General features: G+C 40.4%; 1 protein-coding gene across 1 annotated transcript in view; it reads left to right on the top strand.

The window, feature by feature from the left end:
• CFAP61 (cilia and flagella associated protein 61) overlaps positions 1–20,604 on the top strand; it is a 296,310-nt gene that overhangs the window by 52,576 nt on the left and 223,130 nt on the right. The window contains exon 8 of the mRNA XM_035006518.1: positions 13,277–13,428. Within this exon, the coding sequence (XP_034862409.1) occupies positions 13,277–13,428 (152 nt within the window). The remainder of the gene's footprint in view (positions 1–13,276; positions 13,429–20,604) is intronic.

Genomic DNA, 20,604 nt, shown 5'->3' with positions numbered 1-20,604 from the left:
GTTGTGCACACCTGGGAGGACTAGCATAGGAGGGACTGGGTTCTCATTGCACCCTATCTGATATTACACATTTTCAGTCTGTCCCATTAAGTGTGTGGTTGCTTTGATCACTTGATTGAAGTGACTCTTGTAGGCAAGGAATTAATGTTGTTTTAGGTTATTCCAGCCAGTGCAGAGATCTATAATAATTTCTCCATTCCAGATCTCTATATTGATTCTGCCCTGATTCTCATTTGGAATCAGCAGCTTTGCTGATGCTATTTTAACCATCTCATGGAATTTCAGCTTCACTCTGCCCAGCATCCCAGCACGGGCACTTGCTGCTGCCGCAAATGTCTCCTTAGGTAGATAACACTCTCGGTGTCCCAAGTGAGTCAGTCCTTCTGTGCAGGATTTGTCCCTAGCCTCCAATATTGGCTGCTGTGAGGTCCATTGCAGGCAAATTGTTCCTGACTCTGCTTGTAGCCAAAATAGACTTCACCCTGGTGGCACTATTGTCTGTCACCCCTAACTAGGGGGATTGAGATCTCGACATGCCCACTCTGGAGCTTGAGCTACAATTTCTTCTCTAGTATAGCTGGTTATAGCTCCTCCTTCTCCTCTTTGCTTTTTCACCCTCTCCTAAAAAGAAAAAAAAAGATTATTTTGTTTGATCTTTTGAAAGAGCTAGCTCTTAGATTTATCTACCGAGTCTTTGGCTTTCTTTTTAAATTTATTAATACTGGCTTTTATTCCTATGACCTCCTTTCTCTTAATTTCTTTGGATGTGTTTTGGTGTTCCTATTCTGGTTGCTTGATTAATTTATTTTTGTTTCTTCTTGTTTGATATAAAAAGCTTTTGTTGAGAAGAAAAACTTTTCTTCTACCAACTCAAGTTTGAGTGGTCAGGGACCTGCAAATTTACAGACAATAGACAGGTTAACAGGAAAAAAGTTTATTGTGCATGCAGAAATGCTCTATAGTGGTGAGCAACTCACTGGAATAGCCAGAGGTAAAGAGGTATATATCAATTTAACAATGGGGGGAGGGTTAGGGTTTCAGTGGGAAGATACAGAAGGTTCTATTGGGTTTTTAATGCTAATGGGATTGTGCCATTGAACTTGCCATGGATGGAATCATACTGGAACTTGTAGACTGTGTAGTTGAGGTCAATGAAGGGGTCATCAATGGTAACAGTATCCACTTTGCCAGAGTTAAAAGGAGCTCTGGTGGGGTGCCTGGGTGGCGCAATCAGTTAAGTGGCCAACTATTGGTTCCGGCTCAGGTTGTGATCTCAGGATCCTGAGATTGAGCCCTGTGTCGGGCTCCTCACTCAGTGCAGAGTCTGCTTCAGATTCTCTCTCCCTCTCCCCTTGTCCCTCCCACTCATGCTCTCTCTCTCTTTCTCTCTCAAATAGATTTTTTAAAAAAATAGGAGCACTGGTAACTAGGCACTCAGTGTGGCTGAGAACTCCGTTTTCTCTGACCATCACCATTGTGTCTTAGGAGTGCTGCTGGCATTGCAGAAGAAAATGTAGCTGTCTATTGACTTGGGAGGAGCAGAGAGCCTGCTTTCCTGGAATTTTATAAGTTTAAATTAGATCTTTAAATGTTTCTTGAGGCTAGAATGCCAAGACAAGAACTCACCACCAGATTTCACTGTAGTAACTATAGATTTGGGTGAGTTCCTTTCTTCTCAAAGTCCCCTAAAAGATCCTTCCTTACTCACCTGTAATGCTGGGAAACCTGTAAGGCAGTGGCAGATAACCAAGAGGGCTTTATAGACATTAGATCCATAAAATCAACCTTATTTCCTTAAAACTATCTAGTTGTATTTGATTTTACACGTGTCATTCTTAAATATGACGTTCCAATCAAAGCCTTGATCATATAACCAGTGTTTCCAGTTATGTCCTGTTTACAAAAGAACAGATTCTTACTCAACCTGTGAAAATAACTATATTGCCATGAAAATTAGAATACTCAATAAGAGTTTCCAAATTCTGGAGAGATGAGGCAGGGAGGAAAAAAAAAAGTGTTTTCAAAAGTATAATCTACTAAATTGTTGAAAGTTAAAAATACCTTAAGAGCAAAAAGAAAGTGGTTCCTTAAAGCCAGGAGCAATATTTTAAAGAAATGATGTTATACCCTTCATCAGTTCATTTTGTACTATGTAATTAATTTTTGTTCTCCTTGGTCTGATCTTGGGTTAGCAGTTTCATGAACCCATCAGCTTGCCCACTCGAGATTTGTAACTCCTTGCTCAGTCCAGTGATATGCTCTCACTGTTAGTCAATGCTACCAGAAGCCTATACTCTAGAGTGCCTGACATAGTCCCTTTTCCATGGGTCTTTGAGAGAGTTCCTCTTGCTGAAGACAAGCGTCCTGGCTTGCGGCTGATTGTAAGAGTTTCCAAGGAAGCATCAAGACAACCAATAACTATCTGCAGATGGTGGAAGACTTAACTGTCTGTGGCTAAAGATCTTATGAGAGTTCATTATGAAATTAACATAATTGGCAAGGAACTTTTGTTGTTTCTGTGGCATGCTGCATTTGAAAATAATAACTAGAGTGTTGATAGCGTTATATTATTGTTGTGTCTAATATGAGGCTAAGCAGTACCAGGACATATGGACAGTGAGGAAGCTGACAAATTTCTAGGAGCTTCATATAATCCCAGAAGTATTTACCCACACAAATACAACCTAGGGAAAGTTAAACATCTCTTCTTATTTGACAGTGTTTTTTATGCTATTCAATGTATCTAATTAATTTTTGATATCTCTCATTTTACAAGGAGAAGAAGAAATCCCTTGAGAATTTTCCAGGGGCCCTCTGGGAAGTCAGTTAAGGATCAAGATGTTACTTAGGATTCGATTTTGAGAAAGCAAAATACCAAAAGTTGTCAAATATCTTAAAAGGTTTGAACACCTGATTTTATATGATCACAGGTTGCTGTGAAAAAATACTTAATTACTGGGGTGCCTTGGCTCAGTTGGTTAAGTGTTGGCCTTGCGCTCAGGTCATGATCCCACAGTCCTGGGATCAAGCCCCAAGTCAGTCTCCCTGCTTGGTGGGGAGCCTGTTTCTTCCTCTCCCGCTCCCCGTTTGTGCCCTCTCTTGCTCGCTTGCTCTCAAACAAATAAATAAATAAATGAAATCTTTAAGCAATACTTAATTACCTATTTAATCAATGTAACCATAAATAATTCAGAAATAACTACAGGAGGTAACAATTTTAACAAACAAACAAATTTACCTTAAGACATTTTAAAACCAGTTTATCTGTGGAGCACCTGGCTGGCTCAGTCTGTGGAAAGTGCTCCTCTTGATCTTGGGGTTGAGTTTGAGCCCCATGTTGGGTGTAGGGATTATTCAAAAAAATAAAATTTTCAAAAAAATTTTAAAAACTCAGTTTATCTGATTTCCCACATAAACTTGCAAGTCAGCTCAAAAATAATTTTAAAGATTTTTTTTTAAATTTGTTTGACAGAGAACGAGAGAGAACACAAGCAGGGGGAGTGGCAGGCAGAGGGAGAACCAGGCTCCCCACTGAACAGGGAGCCTGATGCAATGCAGGGCTCCATCCCAGGACCCTGGGATCATGACCTGAGCCAAAGGCAGACGCTTAACTGACTGAGCCACCCAGGCACCCCCAAAATAATAATTTGAGATCTTGAATGGGATTGCTTTGAACCTATAGATCAGTGTGTGTGGGGGGACTGACATCTTTACAATGTAGTAAGATATCTAATCTATGAACATAGTATATTCCTCAGTTTATTTCTGTCCTCTTTAATTTCTTTTCACAATGTTTTATACTTTTTGCAATATATGCTTTTCACACCTGTTGTTAGATTCATTCCTAGGTATTTAATATTTTCACACTTTTGGAAAATTTATCTTTAAAAATTTTTGTTTTCAAGGGTGCCTGGGTGGCTCAGTTGGTTAAGCGACTGCCTTTGGCTCAGGTCATGATCCCGGAGTCCTGGGATCGAGTTCTGAGGAGCCTGCTTCTCCCTCTGACCCTATCCCCTCTCATGCTGTTTCTCTCTCTCTCTAATAAATAAATAAAATCTTTAAAAAAAAAATTTTGTTTTCAAATTGTTTATTGCTGTTATATAGAAATGCAATTTGTTTTGGATGTTGACCTTATATCAACAACCTTTCTGCACTGATTTATTAATTCTATGATTTATCTGCAGATTCTTTTGGATTTTTCTGTATAATGTGAGTTTTTATTTCTTATTTTCCAATCCTTTTTATTTTTATTTCTTTTTCATGCACTGATTAATACCTTGAATAGAAATGGTGTTAGCAGGCATCCTCTTGTTCTTAATATGAAATGGAAAGCTCTGAATATATTACAATTAAGGATAGCTTTGTGAATACCCATTATCAGATTAAGAAAGTTTCTGTATTTATGATTTCCTAAGAAATTTATTAAGAATGGTTGTTGTTGTTGTTGTTTTAATTGAATTGAATTCTATAAAATACTTTTTTTCTGTATTTACTGAGTTGATCATATGATTCTTCATTATTTTGTTAATGAGGTAAATTACATTGATTAATTTTTATATGTTAACTATTTTGTTAATATTAGACTTATTATTCTTTTTATGCAGTGCTGGATTCTTTGCTAATGTTTTGTTGAGGATTTTTGCAGGTATGTTCCATGAGTAAGAGTGGTCTGTAATTTTCAGTTCTTGAAATGTCTTTGCCAAACTTTGGAAATGAGGTTCTGTTGGCCTCACAAAACAATTTGAGCAATATTCTTCCTTCTTCTCTTTCTGGAAGTTTATGCAAGGCTAGAGATATTTATTCTTTAAATGTTTTGTAGAATTTGCCAGGGAAGCTATCTAAACCTGGTGGGCTTTTGGGGGGAAGGTTTTTGATTGCAGTTTCAATTTTTTTAAATTGTAGAACTAGTCTTTGTCTGTTTGGTAGTTTGTAATTTTTTGTACATTTCCTTTACATTTTCAAATGCATAAGGTAAAACTGAAGCCATTCTTCATTTTTTCCTATTTCACTTTAACTGTTCATAAGCTCTATCAAGTGACACTGCCTTTTTCAAAATTCCTGACCTTGATTATGTGTATTCTCCTGTCTCAAACAGTCTTGCTAGTCGTTTGTCAATTTTATTAGTCTTTTTTGGGGGGGGGGGGGGTATTTTTTATTTTTTTTATTACTGTGTATTAACTTAATTGCATTGAAGTCAGAGAACCTACCCTGTGTGATTTTAATCCTTTAAACTTTGTTGAACATATGGTCAAGTTTTGAAAACATTCCTATTTTGTCTATCAAAATAGTGTATATCCTATAGTTGTTAGGTGTAGGGTTCTAGATAAATCAGTCACATTTGATAAAATGTTGCCCAATATTTCATCCTTATTGACTTCATCACTTATTTGATCAATTAATGAGAAATATGTTAAAATCTCCTGCTTTGATTATGGGTGTACTGATTTCTACTCATAGCCTATCATTTTTCATTATATATTTTGAATCTGTGTTATTAAGTGTATAATTTTTAGATTATATCTTCTTTGAACTTTTTAAAAAATCAGTTATGAAGTATCCTCTTCATCTTTAGTGACCTTTTTTTTTGTCTTAAAGTCTACTTTTTCTGATTTTAATACAGCCATACCTACTTTCTTTGATACATATTTGCATACCATATCTTTTTCCATTCTTTTATTTTCATTCTTCCTATTTCCTTACATTTTAGGTGTGTCTTTTATAAACAGCATAGAGTTTAGTTGTTGTTTTTAATCTAGAGTGACAACTGATGTCTTTTAATTAGAATATTTAGTCCATTTATACTTAATCTTCTTATGGGTTTATATCTACCATCTTACTTTATAGATGTCTCCTATGTTTTTATGTTTCATTACTGCCATTATTTATTTGTGCTTTTTCCTTTATTAATCTCCCCAGTGTCAATTTAATGAGTATTTTTAAAGAACCAGGCTTGGTTGATTCTCTCTATTATCTTTTGTGATTTCATCAGTAATCCATTACCACAGTACTGCTTCCAGCCAATAGCCACAAAACCACAGTGGCATACCACAATAAGCATGTTTTGCTGATACAGCTAGGGTCAGTTAGGCAGCTCTCCTGATCTTAGCTGGGTCTTCTCACATGTCTTGGGGTTGGTTGCTGTTGGCTGATTTAGGCTGACCTTGGCTCTGCTCCATGTGCCTCTCATCCTTTAGCAGGCTAGATTGGGCATGTTGTTATGGTGACCAAAAGGTGCAGGAGACCAAGTAGAAACACACATGGCCTCTTGAGGTCTAGGCTTTGAACTAACATATGTTATTTATCTAAAGCAGGTCACATTGCTGAGCCCAGAATCAGGATAGGATACTTACATAGCAAAGGGCCTACATCCAGGGAGGGTGAAAAATCAGCATCATCATTTCACCCCTTGTTCATTTTCATGGTCTTCTTTCTCCTGTCTTATTGGAGACACAAACTCCAATTTAGCCTGGAGGAGGCTAAAACCTATAGTCTCATCTCAAGAGTGTGATATGGGAATTACCAGGGCACGAAGCTCAAGTTGATCATACTGTATGGCTTGGAGTCTGCACTGCAGTCCAGTTGGGAGGAGTTTCCTTGAAAAATAAGAAAAAAGCCCTTTGTCCTCCTTTCATGCAGCCTGCCTAGTGTTTTCCTTTGTATCATTGTGGACTTTCTTATCAGCCTCTTGCTGTTCATTCAGCCATTCAGTAAATACTGAGTACTTCCCATATACTAGATTTTAGGAGTCTAGTACTGGTGAGTCTAGTACCGTCTAATGGCAGGATAAATAAGCAGGACAAATTAATTTACAATAAGAGAAGTGTTTTGAAGGCTAGAAAATTGTGGTGGGACCACAGCAGAATTATATCTAAGTCATCTTGAGAGCATCAGCTTAGAATTCACAGGAAAAAAAGCTTTTGAGTCAAAACTTCAAAAACTAATTGGGGCTTTCTAGGTGAATAAGCAGAAAGATTTTCCTAGCAGAGGGAACAAAATGTGCAAAATAAGGAGGTATTAGAAACCATCGCTTATGAAGGGAATGTACAAGTTCAGGGCTGCTAGAGCATGAAGTGAGGGATTGACAAGAGATGAAGCAGGACAGGAGATTGAGGTGAGGCAATGAAGGCTTTCATGCCTTGCAAAAGAGTTTAGATTAATTTATTCAAAACATACCGGATGGTGTTCCATTGGGAAGCTTTTTTTTTTTTTAAGATTTTTTTATTTATTTGACAGAGAGAGACACAGAGAGAGAGGGAACACAAGCAGGGGGAGTGGGAGAGGGAGAAGCAGGCTTCCCGTGGAGCAGAGAGCCTGATGCGGGGCTTGATCCCAGGACTCTGGGATCATGACCTGAGCTGAAGGCAGATGCTTAACGACTGAGCCACCCAGTGCCACTCCATTGGGAATCTTTAATTAGAAAGGGAGCCATGGTCGACTTCTAGTTCACAGAAAGACTTTCCAACAGCCACTAGAGTGTCCAGGAAAGAGAAGAGGAGGGACTGAATCAAAACAGTGATTGTGGATGAACCTGAGATATTTTGGAGAATTAATGGAATTTGATATTTTACTGCATATGGAGAAAAGGAGGGTTATAGAAAAGGGAAAAGTCAAGGATGACTGCAGAAATTAAGTGGATGGTGGGACCATTTTGTGAAATGGGAATAATAAAAGTGAAGGAATTATATGATGGAGATGCTGTGATTTCGGATTTGGATGAGTTGAGTTTGATCTTCCTAGTAAGCATTTGGATGGATACACAGCACTCCTTCAGCTAGCTACAGGTGCCTTTTGAGGTACACTGAAATATTACCTCCCAAAAGATGTCCACATTCTAATCCCTGGAACCTGTAAATATTACCTTGGTTCTGGAAAAAGAGTATTTGTAGGTGTGATAAAGGATCTCTAGATGAGATTATCCTGGGTTATCTGAGGGGCCCAAATGCTATCACAAGTGTCCTTATGAGAGAGAGACAGAGGGAGGTAACACAGACAGGAGGAGGTTGTGACCACAAAGACAGAGATTGGAGTGATGTGGCCGCCTGGCAAGGAATGCTGGCAGTCTCTATAAGCTGGAAGAGGCAAAAACAGCCTCTGCCCTAGAGCCTCTGGAGGGAGTGTGTCCCTGCCGACACCTTAATTTCTGCTCAGGGATACTGATTTTGGACTCTGGCTTCCAGAACTGTGAGAGAATACATTTTTATCATTAAGCCACCAAGTGAGTGGTAATTTGTTACAGCAGCCCCAGGAAAGTAACACAATTACAAAGAAGACCACAGGGCCAGAGGCAAACCAAGGAAGGAAAACATACCAAGAAATAACAGTGTCTTCACTCTTCAGCAAAACTCCTAGAAAGAGTTGTCTGCTCATTATTTCCATTCTCTTTTATTGTCTCGAGGCTCCTTCTTAGCCTTCCGGTCTCAACTTAAATGTTTGGAAGGACTTCAACCACTCAATCTAAAGCAGATCCTGGGGCATTTTCTATATGCCATCTATAATAACTTAGTATTTTCTTGTTCATTTACTAAACTTTGGTGGTGCAAGTTCGTCTTGGTCATTGCTGAAATCCCTAGAATGTTAATGTCTAACAGATGGTAGGTGTGAAATATAAATTTTTAAATGAATGAATGAATAAATGAGTACTCAGTGTGCTTTGTTCATATGTCTGCTTTAGCAACTTTCACACTTTGAGATAGGGGTGTGTGTGTGTGTGTGTGTGTGTATACCCTGATCACTTGTGAGCCTTGTAGAATAAGAGGGGCTACATCTTATTCATTATTTACTTTTGAGTATCTCAGGGTGCTTGTAGCTCATTGCTCTCCATTGAAGTTTAGTTGAATGAATGATTTAACTTCAACCTCTAATCTTTCCCCTTCTTAAAATTGAGTGACTTAAATTCATTTGGCAGGCTTTTTTGAAATCATCCATAATATGATAATAATAAACAAGAATGGCTATTTTGTAGTATTTTGGAGATAGAAATTTACTTTTATAATTGGACATTTAAAAAATCTTGATTGCATGAAACTGTCCTTTAAAAAATTAAAATAATGCAGTTAAAGTTGAGTTTCCATTGAACCACATCTAAGCCTGATTCTTCCTCTCCTCCCCAGAAATAGCTATTGTAATAACTTTAGTATGTGTCCACCCAGACCAATTGTTTATACTTTTATGTGAAGTCCATGTATTCATAGACAAAACACTACCATTTTGTGGTTGCATTTTTTTTTAATATATAAATGGTGTATTTGGGAATATGTGATGTTTTGAAATTTACTTCTCCACTCAATTCTTTGAGATCTAGTAATGTTGGTATGCATAGATCTAAGGTCTAGGACACTCTTTTTACCTTCTGGGCAGTATTCCACCACATGGAATGTGTCACACTTGTCCTTAGATGGACATTAAAGTTGTTTCTGTTATTTTGTTATTGCAAGAAGTGCTGCAGCAAACATCCCAGTGCATGTCTCTTGGATCCCTTGCAAGAGTTTCCCCAGGCCCTATTCCTGGAGTTGTTCTTGCTGGGCTTGGAAATACTCACATGCCACCACATGTGGCCAAACCAGTGGTCTTCCTCAAGACCCTTTCACAGTTCTCTCATACTCAGTGTCAGCATTTTAAACTTTTGACAATATGATAGGTATGAAAGAAGATACTGTTTTAATTTTATTTCTCTGAATATTATTGAGGATGAACACTTTTGTATGTTTTTTGGTCATTTACATTTCCTGGATATTCATTGCCTTTGCCTAATGGGTTATTTCTTCTTTCTGTAATTAGATTGTTAGTCCATTTTATGTATTGCAAATATTTTCTCCATGTATCTAATTTTTTAAAAATTTCTTTTTAGGGTACTTTTAATAGACCTTTTAGATTTTGATGTGGTCAAATAGGTATGTTAACTAACTGGAATTAAAATAAAAACTTAAAAAAACGCCTGGCACACACACACAAGTAAATAAGTAAAAAATATTTTGCTTTTATGACTTCTACCCTTTTTCAGATGGATTTTTAAGGAAGAATTTCTCCACCCCCAAGATCATAGAGATATTCTCCTATAATTTCAACATTAAAAAAAAAAAAAGACTTTAGGCTGTTAGCAGATTTGCAAGTGATTTTTTAAAAGATTTTATTTATTTATTTGACAGAGAGATAGAGAGCATAAGTAGGCAGAGTGGCAGGCAGAGGGAGAGGGAGAGGCAGGCTCTCCGCTGAGCAGGGAGCCAGACGTGGGGCTCAATCCCAGGACCCTGGAATCATGACCTGAGCTGAAGGCAGCTGCTTAACCAACTGAGCCACCCAGGTGCCCCGTGCAAGTGATTTTTTTGTATCATATGAAATAGGGGCCCAAATTAATTTTTTCCCATATGATGAGCCAGCACTATTTATTTATTTGTATAGTTTATTCTTTCTCCACCAATTTGAAATGCCACCTTTAACATATATTAGTAATTTTGTAATTGTCTGACTCTTTTCTGGATTCCATTCTGTTCTATTACTTGAATAATACATGGTTCTAGTAACTATGGCCTTATAACATGTCTTAATATTCATTAGGAAATTTGGCCTGCTCTTTGTTCTTGTTTCTTAAAATTCTGTTGTTGATTATTTCTTAAAATGTCTTAAAAACTATTCCTCCATATTTACTGTTTTAGAATCAATTTATTTCATTTCACAAAAACATCTTATTGGGAGTTTTGATCTATATTTAAAATAAATGTTAAATCCCACCAGATTGTTTACTATTATTTATTCCTAAAACCATCAAAATGTATTCGTTAGCTTTCCATGTGTATTATTGCTATCAGATAGAGCAGGGCAGACCCAGGTCTTGCGGGACCTAGAGTCGATACAATTTGAGAGCCCTCTTTAAGAAAACAAATGCAAAATTGTGAATGCAATAGTAGGTGCTGTGTCTTGGGAGGGGCCTGTACAGTGGGGGGAGGGGTACCTGAACCTCTAGCATTATTAGATTCATGGTAAATCCATCCCATAGAAGCAATCTCAAGAACAGGGAAAGTCCTAGCGAATGGTGCTTCTACTCCCACTAGTTCGAAACTTCTAAGCTACATAGGTGGTGTAAGTAATAAAATAACAATTAAATCTGCAGCCTCAGTCATGTTTTCAGTTGTGTGTTATACAATACAGTGCCCTGACTTTTCCCTCAGATAGCACCTCACATTTGAGGATCTTAGGACACATTATGAACATTAACTAATTAAACCTCACAAAACCCCGGAGACACGAGAAAGAGAGATGGATTCACCTCGCCCAGTTCTGAAATGCAGCCACCTCTGGGGACAAGCGTGGCCCCTGCTTACTAATAAACTGCAATAACCCCACGACAGTTCAGCCAAGACAATTAGCTGTTGTAGTTGGTAATTGTGTCCTGAACATTAGACTGTCAAACAGTGAAGTCAGCAGGATTATCTGTTCATTGCAAATCGAATCCATTCTTTAAGGTCTCTTACTTTTTTAGTAATTTTATCTTAATTATAAAAGAAATATATGCACAGCGAAGGTCTAGTATTTTTCTTTTAGTTGCTTTTTTGGGTAGTTCTTCAAATTGAAAACAAAATAGGAAAATCTATCTTTAGAAACATAGAGTAGAACTTAAGAATAGGGAATTATTGATATGTGTTTTTTTAACTCAAAAAGTATGCTGCTGAGCAAAACAGATCAATGACGGTAGAATACAGAATAGCATTTGCCTTTAAGTGGTATATTGGCTAGACAGGGAGATGAAGGAAACTTCTGGGTGCTGGGAATACTTTAGGTATTTGTTTGGGTGGTTGGTACATGGGAGTAAATATATGTAGAAGTTCATGCATTTTTACCAATTGCACGTTATATCAACAAAGTAAATTAACATAAAAAGCACGTGGCTCTTGTCATCATGAGAATGCTGGAAGCCCCATTTAGACTTTCTGAAAAGTTTTGCAGGGAGTAGGACATATTCAGGAGCTAAGACATGATGCATTCCACCAAGCATGTTTCTTCAGAAGAGGAATTCTAGGTCCTTTACTCCTCTTTCCAGACACTTTCTCCCCATGCCCAAAGAGCTACCCCTTATCCTGGGATGTGATTCTCTTTCATTGTACCTTCAACATTATGTACCTCTCATCTATGCCCTGTACACTTCCCTGGCCATCCAGTTTTTTTCTTAGAATTTCATTCTGTTTCACTCAGCCCCATCTTTGCCAGAAGCAGGTAATCTGAGGATTTGGGGTTGAGAGGCATCCACAGGAGCCATTGCCCTGGCTGGCACAGTGGGAGAAGAAGAAGCTGAGAGGATAGGCTACCTCTGGCCTATCCGCAGTGTCTGACGTGATCGTCAGAGACAAGAAGGGCAGTGCAGAGGGGCAGCCCCTGGGCAGATCATCCTGGGGTGGCTGTGAACAGATGTCATCGCTGAGAACCCTCCAGCAGAGCAGACACGGGGGCAACTAGAAGGAAGAGGTGGGAGGGAGGAGGGAGGGGGAAAGGGGAAGCGAAGAGAGACTGACAAGATAGAAAGAGAGAGAAGGGGACAGAAAGACAGGAAGAGAAATAAGGCCCAGAAGAAAGACAAGAATGCAGAAGGAGGAAGGAGAAGGGGGGGGGGGGGGGGGGAGAAATTTTTCTACTGTAATTTTTAGTGAAAGTTAAAGACACAAACACTACCCTGATTATTGACTTTCCAGAACATACTGAAACAGTAATGCTCAGGTCCAGTTCTTCTTGCTTAGAAAGTAGAGAAGTAAAAATAGTGGTCACTGTCAGACTGCATGCTATAATATTTTCAAACAAAGGAAAAGCAGCCCTGTGCTAATTAATCTTTTGGCGTTCTGATAGCACTGACATGGCTAATTGTGGTCTTTCCCACGTGCGGTCTTGAAATCATTTCAAAGCCTGCGGCCCAGAAAGTTTCTAATCAGTTGTTTGTAAACTTTAAAGGGGGGTTCCTATGAAAGGAGCACTGGCTCAGGAGCCACAGAGGGTGAGGACCCCCCTCTCCCCACTGTGGGCCAGAACCAGGCCCCGGCCCATCGCTGGCATCATGTTTTCCCCATAACTCTATAGGGGTGGGTATCACTTTATCTCCATCCCATTCATAAGGGCCCTAAGAGGTCAGAATTGGGGTGGGCTCCCCACCTCATGGTACTGCCCTCTGCTCTACCATTCTTCAGATGTGCTGCAGGTGAGAAACACATCAGTTTCCCGGCTGTCTCCGGTGTCCTGTGGCTCTGCAGATGTTTATCACCTATTTTCTGTCATTATGCCACTCTCTCTCTCAAAGATGCTGAGCTCGGTACTAGCAACCACAGTTCCCCGAAAATAGTTGAGGAGCCACGGGAACCTGTCTCTCCACAGACCATGGAAGGCATTCAGGTAACGGAGGTCACTCACCCATGCCTGGGGCCCTGGGGCGGGTGTGGGGCTGCTTGTGTTGTGAGGTGCTGGCTCACGACTGAGTTCTGATGCCTGCTGTAGAAAAGGCCTCACTAGCAGTAAGACTGGGGAGGCCGGGAGGAAACCTGGGTGCGTGTTTGTAACAGACGAATCAGAGCCGCATCACTAGCTTCACGAATACAGGTCAGAATGGAGTTTCATCCCTTCTCTTCCTTCCTTCTCACCCGTTCCCTGACTTCAGGAGGCTGAGGCAGATAAAGCTGCTCATTTAAAGCCAGGTAGAAAATCCAGACATACTGAAGACACTTACACGCTGCCCACATACTCACATGAGGCCGTTTTCCTTCCTGCCCGATTGGGCTTTGGGAGCTATAGAGATGCCCTCCACAGCTTCCCAGAGAGCCACTGGCTCCACTTGTCTCTGCCCAGCCTCAGCAGGAGCCCCCCCCCCCCCCCCGCACCCTCCTGCTGCCAGAGGTTTGCTTGTGCTGCTGCTGCCTTCGCCTAAAGAAGGGGTAAACCCACAGCGAAGGAGTCCACAGTCAGCCATGTAAGAGATTCCGTGGTTTGGCAGACGAGCCAACAGATCCAGCTGTTTGTTCCAGCTCTGCCAACTTCTGACCACTGACGGGTTTGCAGTAATATAAATGCCCAAATTTACTGGGCTCTGGGTGCTCACATACTCCTGCGGGACCTCAGAGCATGTCTTTTGTGTCCTCAGGGACAAGGCCTCACCTAGCGGGTGGGGCAGGAAAATGGGCTAATGTTGGCCTGGTCCTACATCAACCCTGTGTGTGGCCAGAATCCCAAGGTGTGTTTCCCTACACACCTCCTTCAGCTTCTGGTCTGCCTGACTTCTCCATCCAACTGGGCCCAGAACCCCTCCCTGAGCCCAGGATGGAGGGCAGGTGCTGAGCCATTGCTTCTAGACTATAGCCTCTAAGTCTTTTTTTTTCTCCTTTTCAACCTTGGACAAAACAATGTTCCTCCTTGCCCATCAACTCATGCAAAGAAAATCTTGGGAAAAGGAGGATGGAGAGAGGACCTTTATTTTAGCACTAGGCCACCTGGCTTGTCCTCCCAGATTTCCACACTGTCTCTATGGAAAATGCATTCTTAGGCCCCAAACCACAAAAGGATCTGACCTATAGCTGGTTGGCTATTATATTTTCAAGTGCTGATTTAGTCTCTGCATGGAGGTTGGGCATGCACAATGGCCAGGCACTCTGCTGTGTCGGAGGGTACTCATGAGACCAAAACACAATGTCAGCCTTTAAGAGGTAGTGACTTGGTATGGGAGAGGAGCGCTCTAATTCAGTATGTGGAAAGGAGGATGGGAAGAATCTCAGAGGAGGGGACTTTTTAAAGAAGGTTGTATGACATGGATTAGGTTGAGGGAAATGAAGCTGATGAATGGAATTAATGAAAAAGAAAAACTTAGTGCTAAGGGCTTCAGCTTTTAGCAAAGATAGAGTAACAGAGACTAGATTTATTCTCCTGCCTGAAAAACCAAAAAGTGGCCAAAATATGAGATAACAGTTTTTAAGACACTGCTTATCACGTAACCAAGGAGAATGATGGGAGAGATGGGAAACAAGCCAGGTGAGTCCTCCGATTGCCCTGGACTCCTGCCTTGAGAGAGTTTCAGGCCATGGCACAGGGCAAGAGAACCCAGTGGGAACCCAGTGAACTCCCTGAATTGAAGAGGCAAATCTGTAAGTCCATGGAGACTAAAGCTGCTAAGGTTTGCAGGACAGAGTACCAGAGAGGAGAGAGCTGCACAGAGAGAGATGTTAGACACCAGCAGAGGGTTGCTCTTGAGTATTCAGCTGAAGACCAATCAGCATATGCGGACATAGTGAAGGTCGGGCTGAGGAAAGAACCTCCCAAAAGGATTCGAGTTTACAGTGCCCAGTGCTCATCCAAAGCTGGAACCAGTGCCTATTCCTATCAGCCAGACTGGAGAACCTTATGATTCATTCACAAGGCACTGGAAGAGTGCACAGAAGAGTCTTGCATCAGTAGCGGGGAATAATTAGCTCTAGAGAGAGCACTGCACCAGTCATGTCTAATGTATCTGTAGACCAATAACCAAAAGGATCAAAGTGTTCCCAAGTGACTGAGTCCCAGAACAAAGTTCAAGAGTGTGTATAGGAGTGCAAAATCAACTAGCACCCACATAAGTTAAATTACAGTGTTTGAAATCCAAGAAGATATTACCAGGCACCCAAAAAACTCAGAATGTATGATGCATAGGTGGAGATAACCAGTTGAAACCACCCTAGATCTGAGGCAGAAGTTAGAATTAGTGGACAAGAACATTAAAACAGTTATTATAACTATATAAGTTCCAAAGTTCAAAGAGAGACATGGAAGATATAAAAACACCCCAAATAAAACCTCTAGACATAAAGACTACAATTCATGAGATGAAAAATACACAGAAGGATCAACCATAGATTAAACTTTGCAGAAAAAAAGGTGAGTAAACTTGAAATAGAAATGAGAATTAAAAAATAAAAAAGATCATTGCATCAGTGAGCTGTGGGATAATATCAAGTAGCTAATATGTGTGCAGGTGGAGTCCATAAAAAAGAGGAGGGAGAGGTTGGGATGGAAAAAATATTTGAAGAAATTATGACTAAACAAATTCTAGATTTTATGAAAACAATAAACCCACAGACACAAGCTCAATAAATAGCAAGCACAAGAAACAGGAAGACAACTGTACCAAAGCCCATCATAATCAAATAGTGGAAAACCAGTGATAAAGAGAAAATCTTAAAACCAGCCAGAAGCGGGGAAGAGGCAAGCTGGGAAGAGAGGAACAAAGATCGTAGTTGCAGATTTCTAATTGGAAACAATGCAAACAGCAAGACAGTGCAGTCGCATCTTTAAAGACCTGACAGAAAATAAACTGTCAGCCTAGAATTTTATGCCCACTGAGTGTCTTTCAAAAATGAAAGTAAAATTTTCATCTACACAGAAAAGGTGGACGAATTCATTACCAGTGGACACATCCTACAAAAAATGTTGAAGTCCTTCAGGCAGAAGAGAAATGATACCAGATGGAACTCTGGATCTACACAGAGGAATGAGGAATGGTAGCGGGATGGGTACACATGTAAGATTTTGTTCTTATTATTTATATCTCTTTAAAAGATAATTGATTGCTTAAGTAAAATAAAAACAACATAGTGTGAGGCTTGTAGCAAATGTTAAAATGAAATGTATGGCAAGAACAGTACAAAAACCAGGAGGGGAGAAATGTAAATATACTATTTGGAGGCTCTTCTACCATACCTGATGTGGTATAATATCACCTGAAGATAGATGTGATAAGTTAAAGATGTATATCATAAACCCTAAAAAAATTGAAGCTACAAATTGAATTCAGAGAGTTATAATTAATAAACCTACAGAAGAGAGAAAATGGAACCATAGAAATATACAACTGGGGTGCCTGGCTGGCTCAGTTGGTAGAGCATGTGACTCTTGATCTCCGGGTTGTGAGTTCAAGCCCCATGTTGAGTATAGAGATTACTTAAAAATAAAATCTTTTAAAATATATATATACAACTAATCCAAAAGAAGGCAAAAAGATGGAAAAAGGGTATCAAGAACAGAGGGACAGGGGGGCGGAGCAAGATGGCGGAGGAGTAGGAGACCTGGATTTCGTCTCCTCTCAGGAATTCAGCTGGATAGGGATCAAACCATTCTGAACACCTACAAACTCAACAGGAGATCGAAGAAAAGAAGAGCAACAACTCTCTCATCAGAAAAGCGACCACTTTCTGGAAGGTAGGACGTGCGGAGAAGTGAATCCGAGGCAATAGTCGGGAGGATAGACGGCGGGGGAGTGGCCTCCGTCGGCCGCTTCTGGCAAGTGATAGAACCACGGAGCACAAAATCGGAACTTTTAAAAGTCTGCTCCGCTGAGGGACGTCACTCTGGTGGCTAAGCGGGGGGTGGAACCCTCCGGGACAGTGTGGTCTCAGGACCCTCGGGGTCGCAGAAAGACCGGGGGTGCCTGAGTGCGGCAGAGCTCCCAGGGATCGGAGCAGGGAGGCCGGCTGCAGAGGCAGAGCCCAGGCGCGGGCTCTCAGCTCGGGGTTGCCATAAACCGTGATCCGCGGCACCGTCGGACCCCTGCTCCTCAAGCAGGGACCCAACAAGCGGCAGATCCGGGGAGACTCCCCTTCCTCCCCCGGGAGGAGCCGCGCGGGAGCGCACCACAGGGATCTGCCGGGTTTGGAGACTCCACCCGGGGTCCAGTGCCAGAGATAGAAATGCTCAGTCACAGGCCGGATGAGCAAAGAGTGCGGCCGGAGACCGGGGAGACGGGAGTGACTGACGGCTTTTCTCTGGGGGCTCACTGAGGAGCGGGGCCCGAGTTCTTGGCTCCTCCGGAGCTGAGATTGGGAGGCTGCCATTTTCACTCTCCGCCTCCAAAGCTGTACGGAAAGCTCGCAGGGAACAAAAGCCCCGGAGAGCAAACCCGAGCAGATGACTTAGCCGGGAGGGGGCAAGGGCGGGGCACTTCCGCCTCCGGCAGAGACATTTGGAAACCACGGCAACAGGCCCCTCCCCAGAAGATCAGCGAGAACAGCCGGCCAAGACCAAGTTTACCGATCAATGAGAACGGCAGAACTCCAGCGCCAGGGGACTACTGCACATAGAATTCATGGCTTTTTTACCATGATTCTTTAGTCTTTTAAAGTTAATTTTTTTTAACTGTCTTTTTGTCTTATTATTTCTTTTTGAATTTTTCTTTTTCCCTTTTTCAACTAACATCTTATCAATCCCTTTAAAAAAAAAAAAACGTTTTTATTTTTCATTTTTAGAGTCATATTCTATCCCTTCATAGTAGTTACCCATATTTTTGGCTTATATAGATAAGTTGTTCTCTCTTTAAAATTTTGAGATAGTTTCTTCTAACAGATTAAAGTATACCCTAAATCTCTAGTATATGGTGCTTTCTATTCCCCTGCCTGATCACATCCTCTCCCTTTTTTTTTCTCTTTTTCTTTTTTCTTTTTTTAAATCCTCTTCTTTCTTTTTTCAAACAACTTCTTATCAATTCCTTTTATAACATTTTTTATAATTTCCATTTTTACAGTCATATTCCATCCCTTCATCATATCAACCCTTATTTTTGTACGTATATAAGTTTTTCTTTCTTTAAAATTTTGGGAGGCACTTTCTTCAAAAAGACCAAAATACACCCCAAGTCTAGTGTGTGGTACTGACCTATATACCATATACATCATATTTGATCACATTCTGGTTTTCCTTTTGTTGTTGTTGTTTTGTTTTGTTTGTTTTTGTTTTTATCTTTATTTTTTTCTTTTTCTTTTTTCTCTCTTTCCCTTTCTTATCCCACTGCTTCAGGTCTTTTCTGATTTGTTTAGAGCATATTTTCTGGGGACGTGGTTACTCTGCTAGCATTTTGTTCTCTCATTAATCTATTCTCCTCTGCAAAAAATGACAAGACGGAAAAAATCACGTCAACAAAAAGAACAAGAGGTAGTACTGACTGCCAGGGACCTACTCAATACGGACATTAGTACGATGTCAGATCTAGAGTTCAGAATCATCACTTTAAAGATACTAGCTGGGCTTGAAAAAAATATGGAAGTTATTAGAGAAACCCTTTCTGGAGAAGTAAAAGAGCTAAAATCCAACCAAGTAGAAATCAAAAAGGCTATTAATGAGGTGCAATCAAAAATGGGGGCGCTAAGTGCTAGAATAAATGAGGCAGAAGAGAGAATCAGTAATATAGAAGATGAAATGATGGAAAATAAAGAAGCTGAGAAAAAGAGAGATAAACAACTACTGGATCACGAGGGCAGAATTCGAGAGATAAGCGATACCATAAGACGAAACAACATTAGAATAATTGGGATCCCAGAAGAAGAAGAAAGAGAGAGAGGGCCAGAAGGTATAATGGAGCAAATTATAGCAGAGAACTTCCCTAATTTGGGGAAAGAAACAGGCATGAAAATCCAAGAAGCACAGAGAACCCCTCTCAAAATCAATAAAAATAGGTCAACTCCCCGACATCTAATAGTAAAATTTACGAGTCTCATAGACAAAGAGAAAATCCTGAAAGCAGCTCGGGAGAAGAGATATGCAACCTACAATGGTAGAAACATTAGATTGGCAACAGACCTATCCACAGAGACCTGGCAGGCCAGAAAGGACTGGCAGGACATATTCAGAGCACTAAATGAGAAAAATATGCAGCCAAGAATACTCTATCCAGCTAGGCTGTCATTGAAAATTGAAAGAGAGATAAAAAGCTTCCAGGACAAACAAAAACTAAAGGAATTTGCAAACACAAAACCAGCCCTACAGGAAATCTTGAAAGGGGTCCTCTAAGCAAAGAGAGAGCCTAAAAGCAACATAGACCAGAAGGGAACACAGACAATATATGGTAACAGTCACCTTACAGGCACTACAATGGCACTAAATTCCTATCTTTCAATAGTTACCCTGAATGTAAATGGGCCAAAGGCCCCAATCAAAAGACACAGGCTATCAGACTGGATTAAAAAACAAGACCCATCGATATGCTGTCTGCAAGAGATCATTTTAGAACCAAAGACACCCCCAAATTGAAAGTGAGGGGGTGGAAAACCATTTACCATGCTAATGGACACCAAAAGAAAGCTGGTGTGGCAATCCTTATATCAGACAAAGTAGATTTTAAACCAAAGACTGTAATAAGAGATGAGGAAGGACACTATATCCTACTTAAAGGATCTATCCAACAAGAAGATCTAACAATTGTAAATATATATGCCCCTAACATGGGAACAGCCAATTATATAAGGCAATTAATAACAAAAGCAAAGAAACACATCGACAACAATACAATAATAGTGGGGGACTTTAACATCCCCCACACTGAAATGGACAGATTGTCTAAGCAAAAGATCAACAAGGAAATAAAGACTTTAAATGACACACTGGACCAAATGGACTTCACAGACATATTCAGAACATTCCACCCCAAAGCAACGGAATACACATTCTTCTCTAGTGCCCATGGAACATTCTCCAGAATAGATCACATCCTAGGTCATAAATCAGGTCTCAACCAGTACCAAAAGATTGGGATCATTCCCTGCCTATTTTCAGACCACAATGCTTTGAAACTAGAACTCAATCACAAGAGGAAAGTCGGAAAGAACTCAAATACATGGAGGCTAA

The sequence above is a fragment of the Mirounga leonina genome, unplaced genomic scaffold, assembly GCF_011800145.1.
Source record: "Mirounga leonina isolate KUSES-001 unplaced genomic scaffold, KU_Mleo_1.0 Mir_150, whole genome shotgun sequence".
Classification (NCBI taxonomy): Eukaryota; Metazoa; Chordata; class Mammalia; order Carnivora; family Phocidae; genus Mirounga; species Mirounga leonina.
Note: the sequence above shows the minus strand (reverse complement) of the source record. Positions and strands in the feature narration are given on the sequence as shown.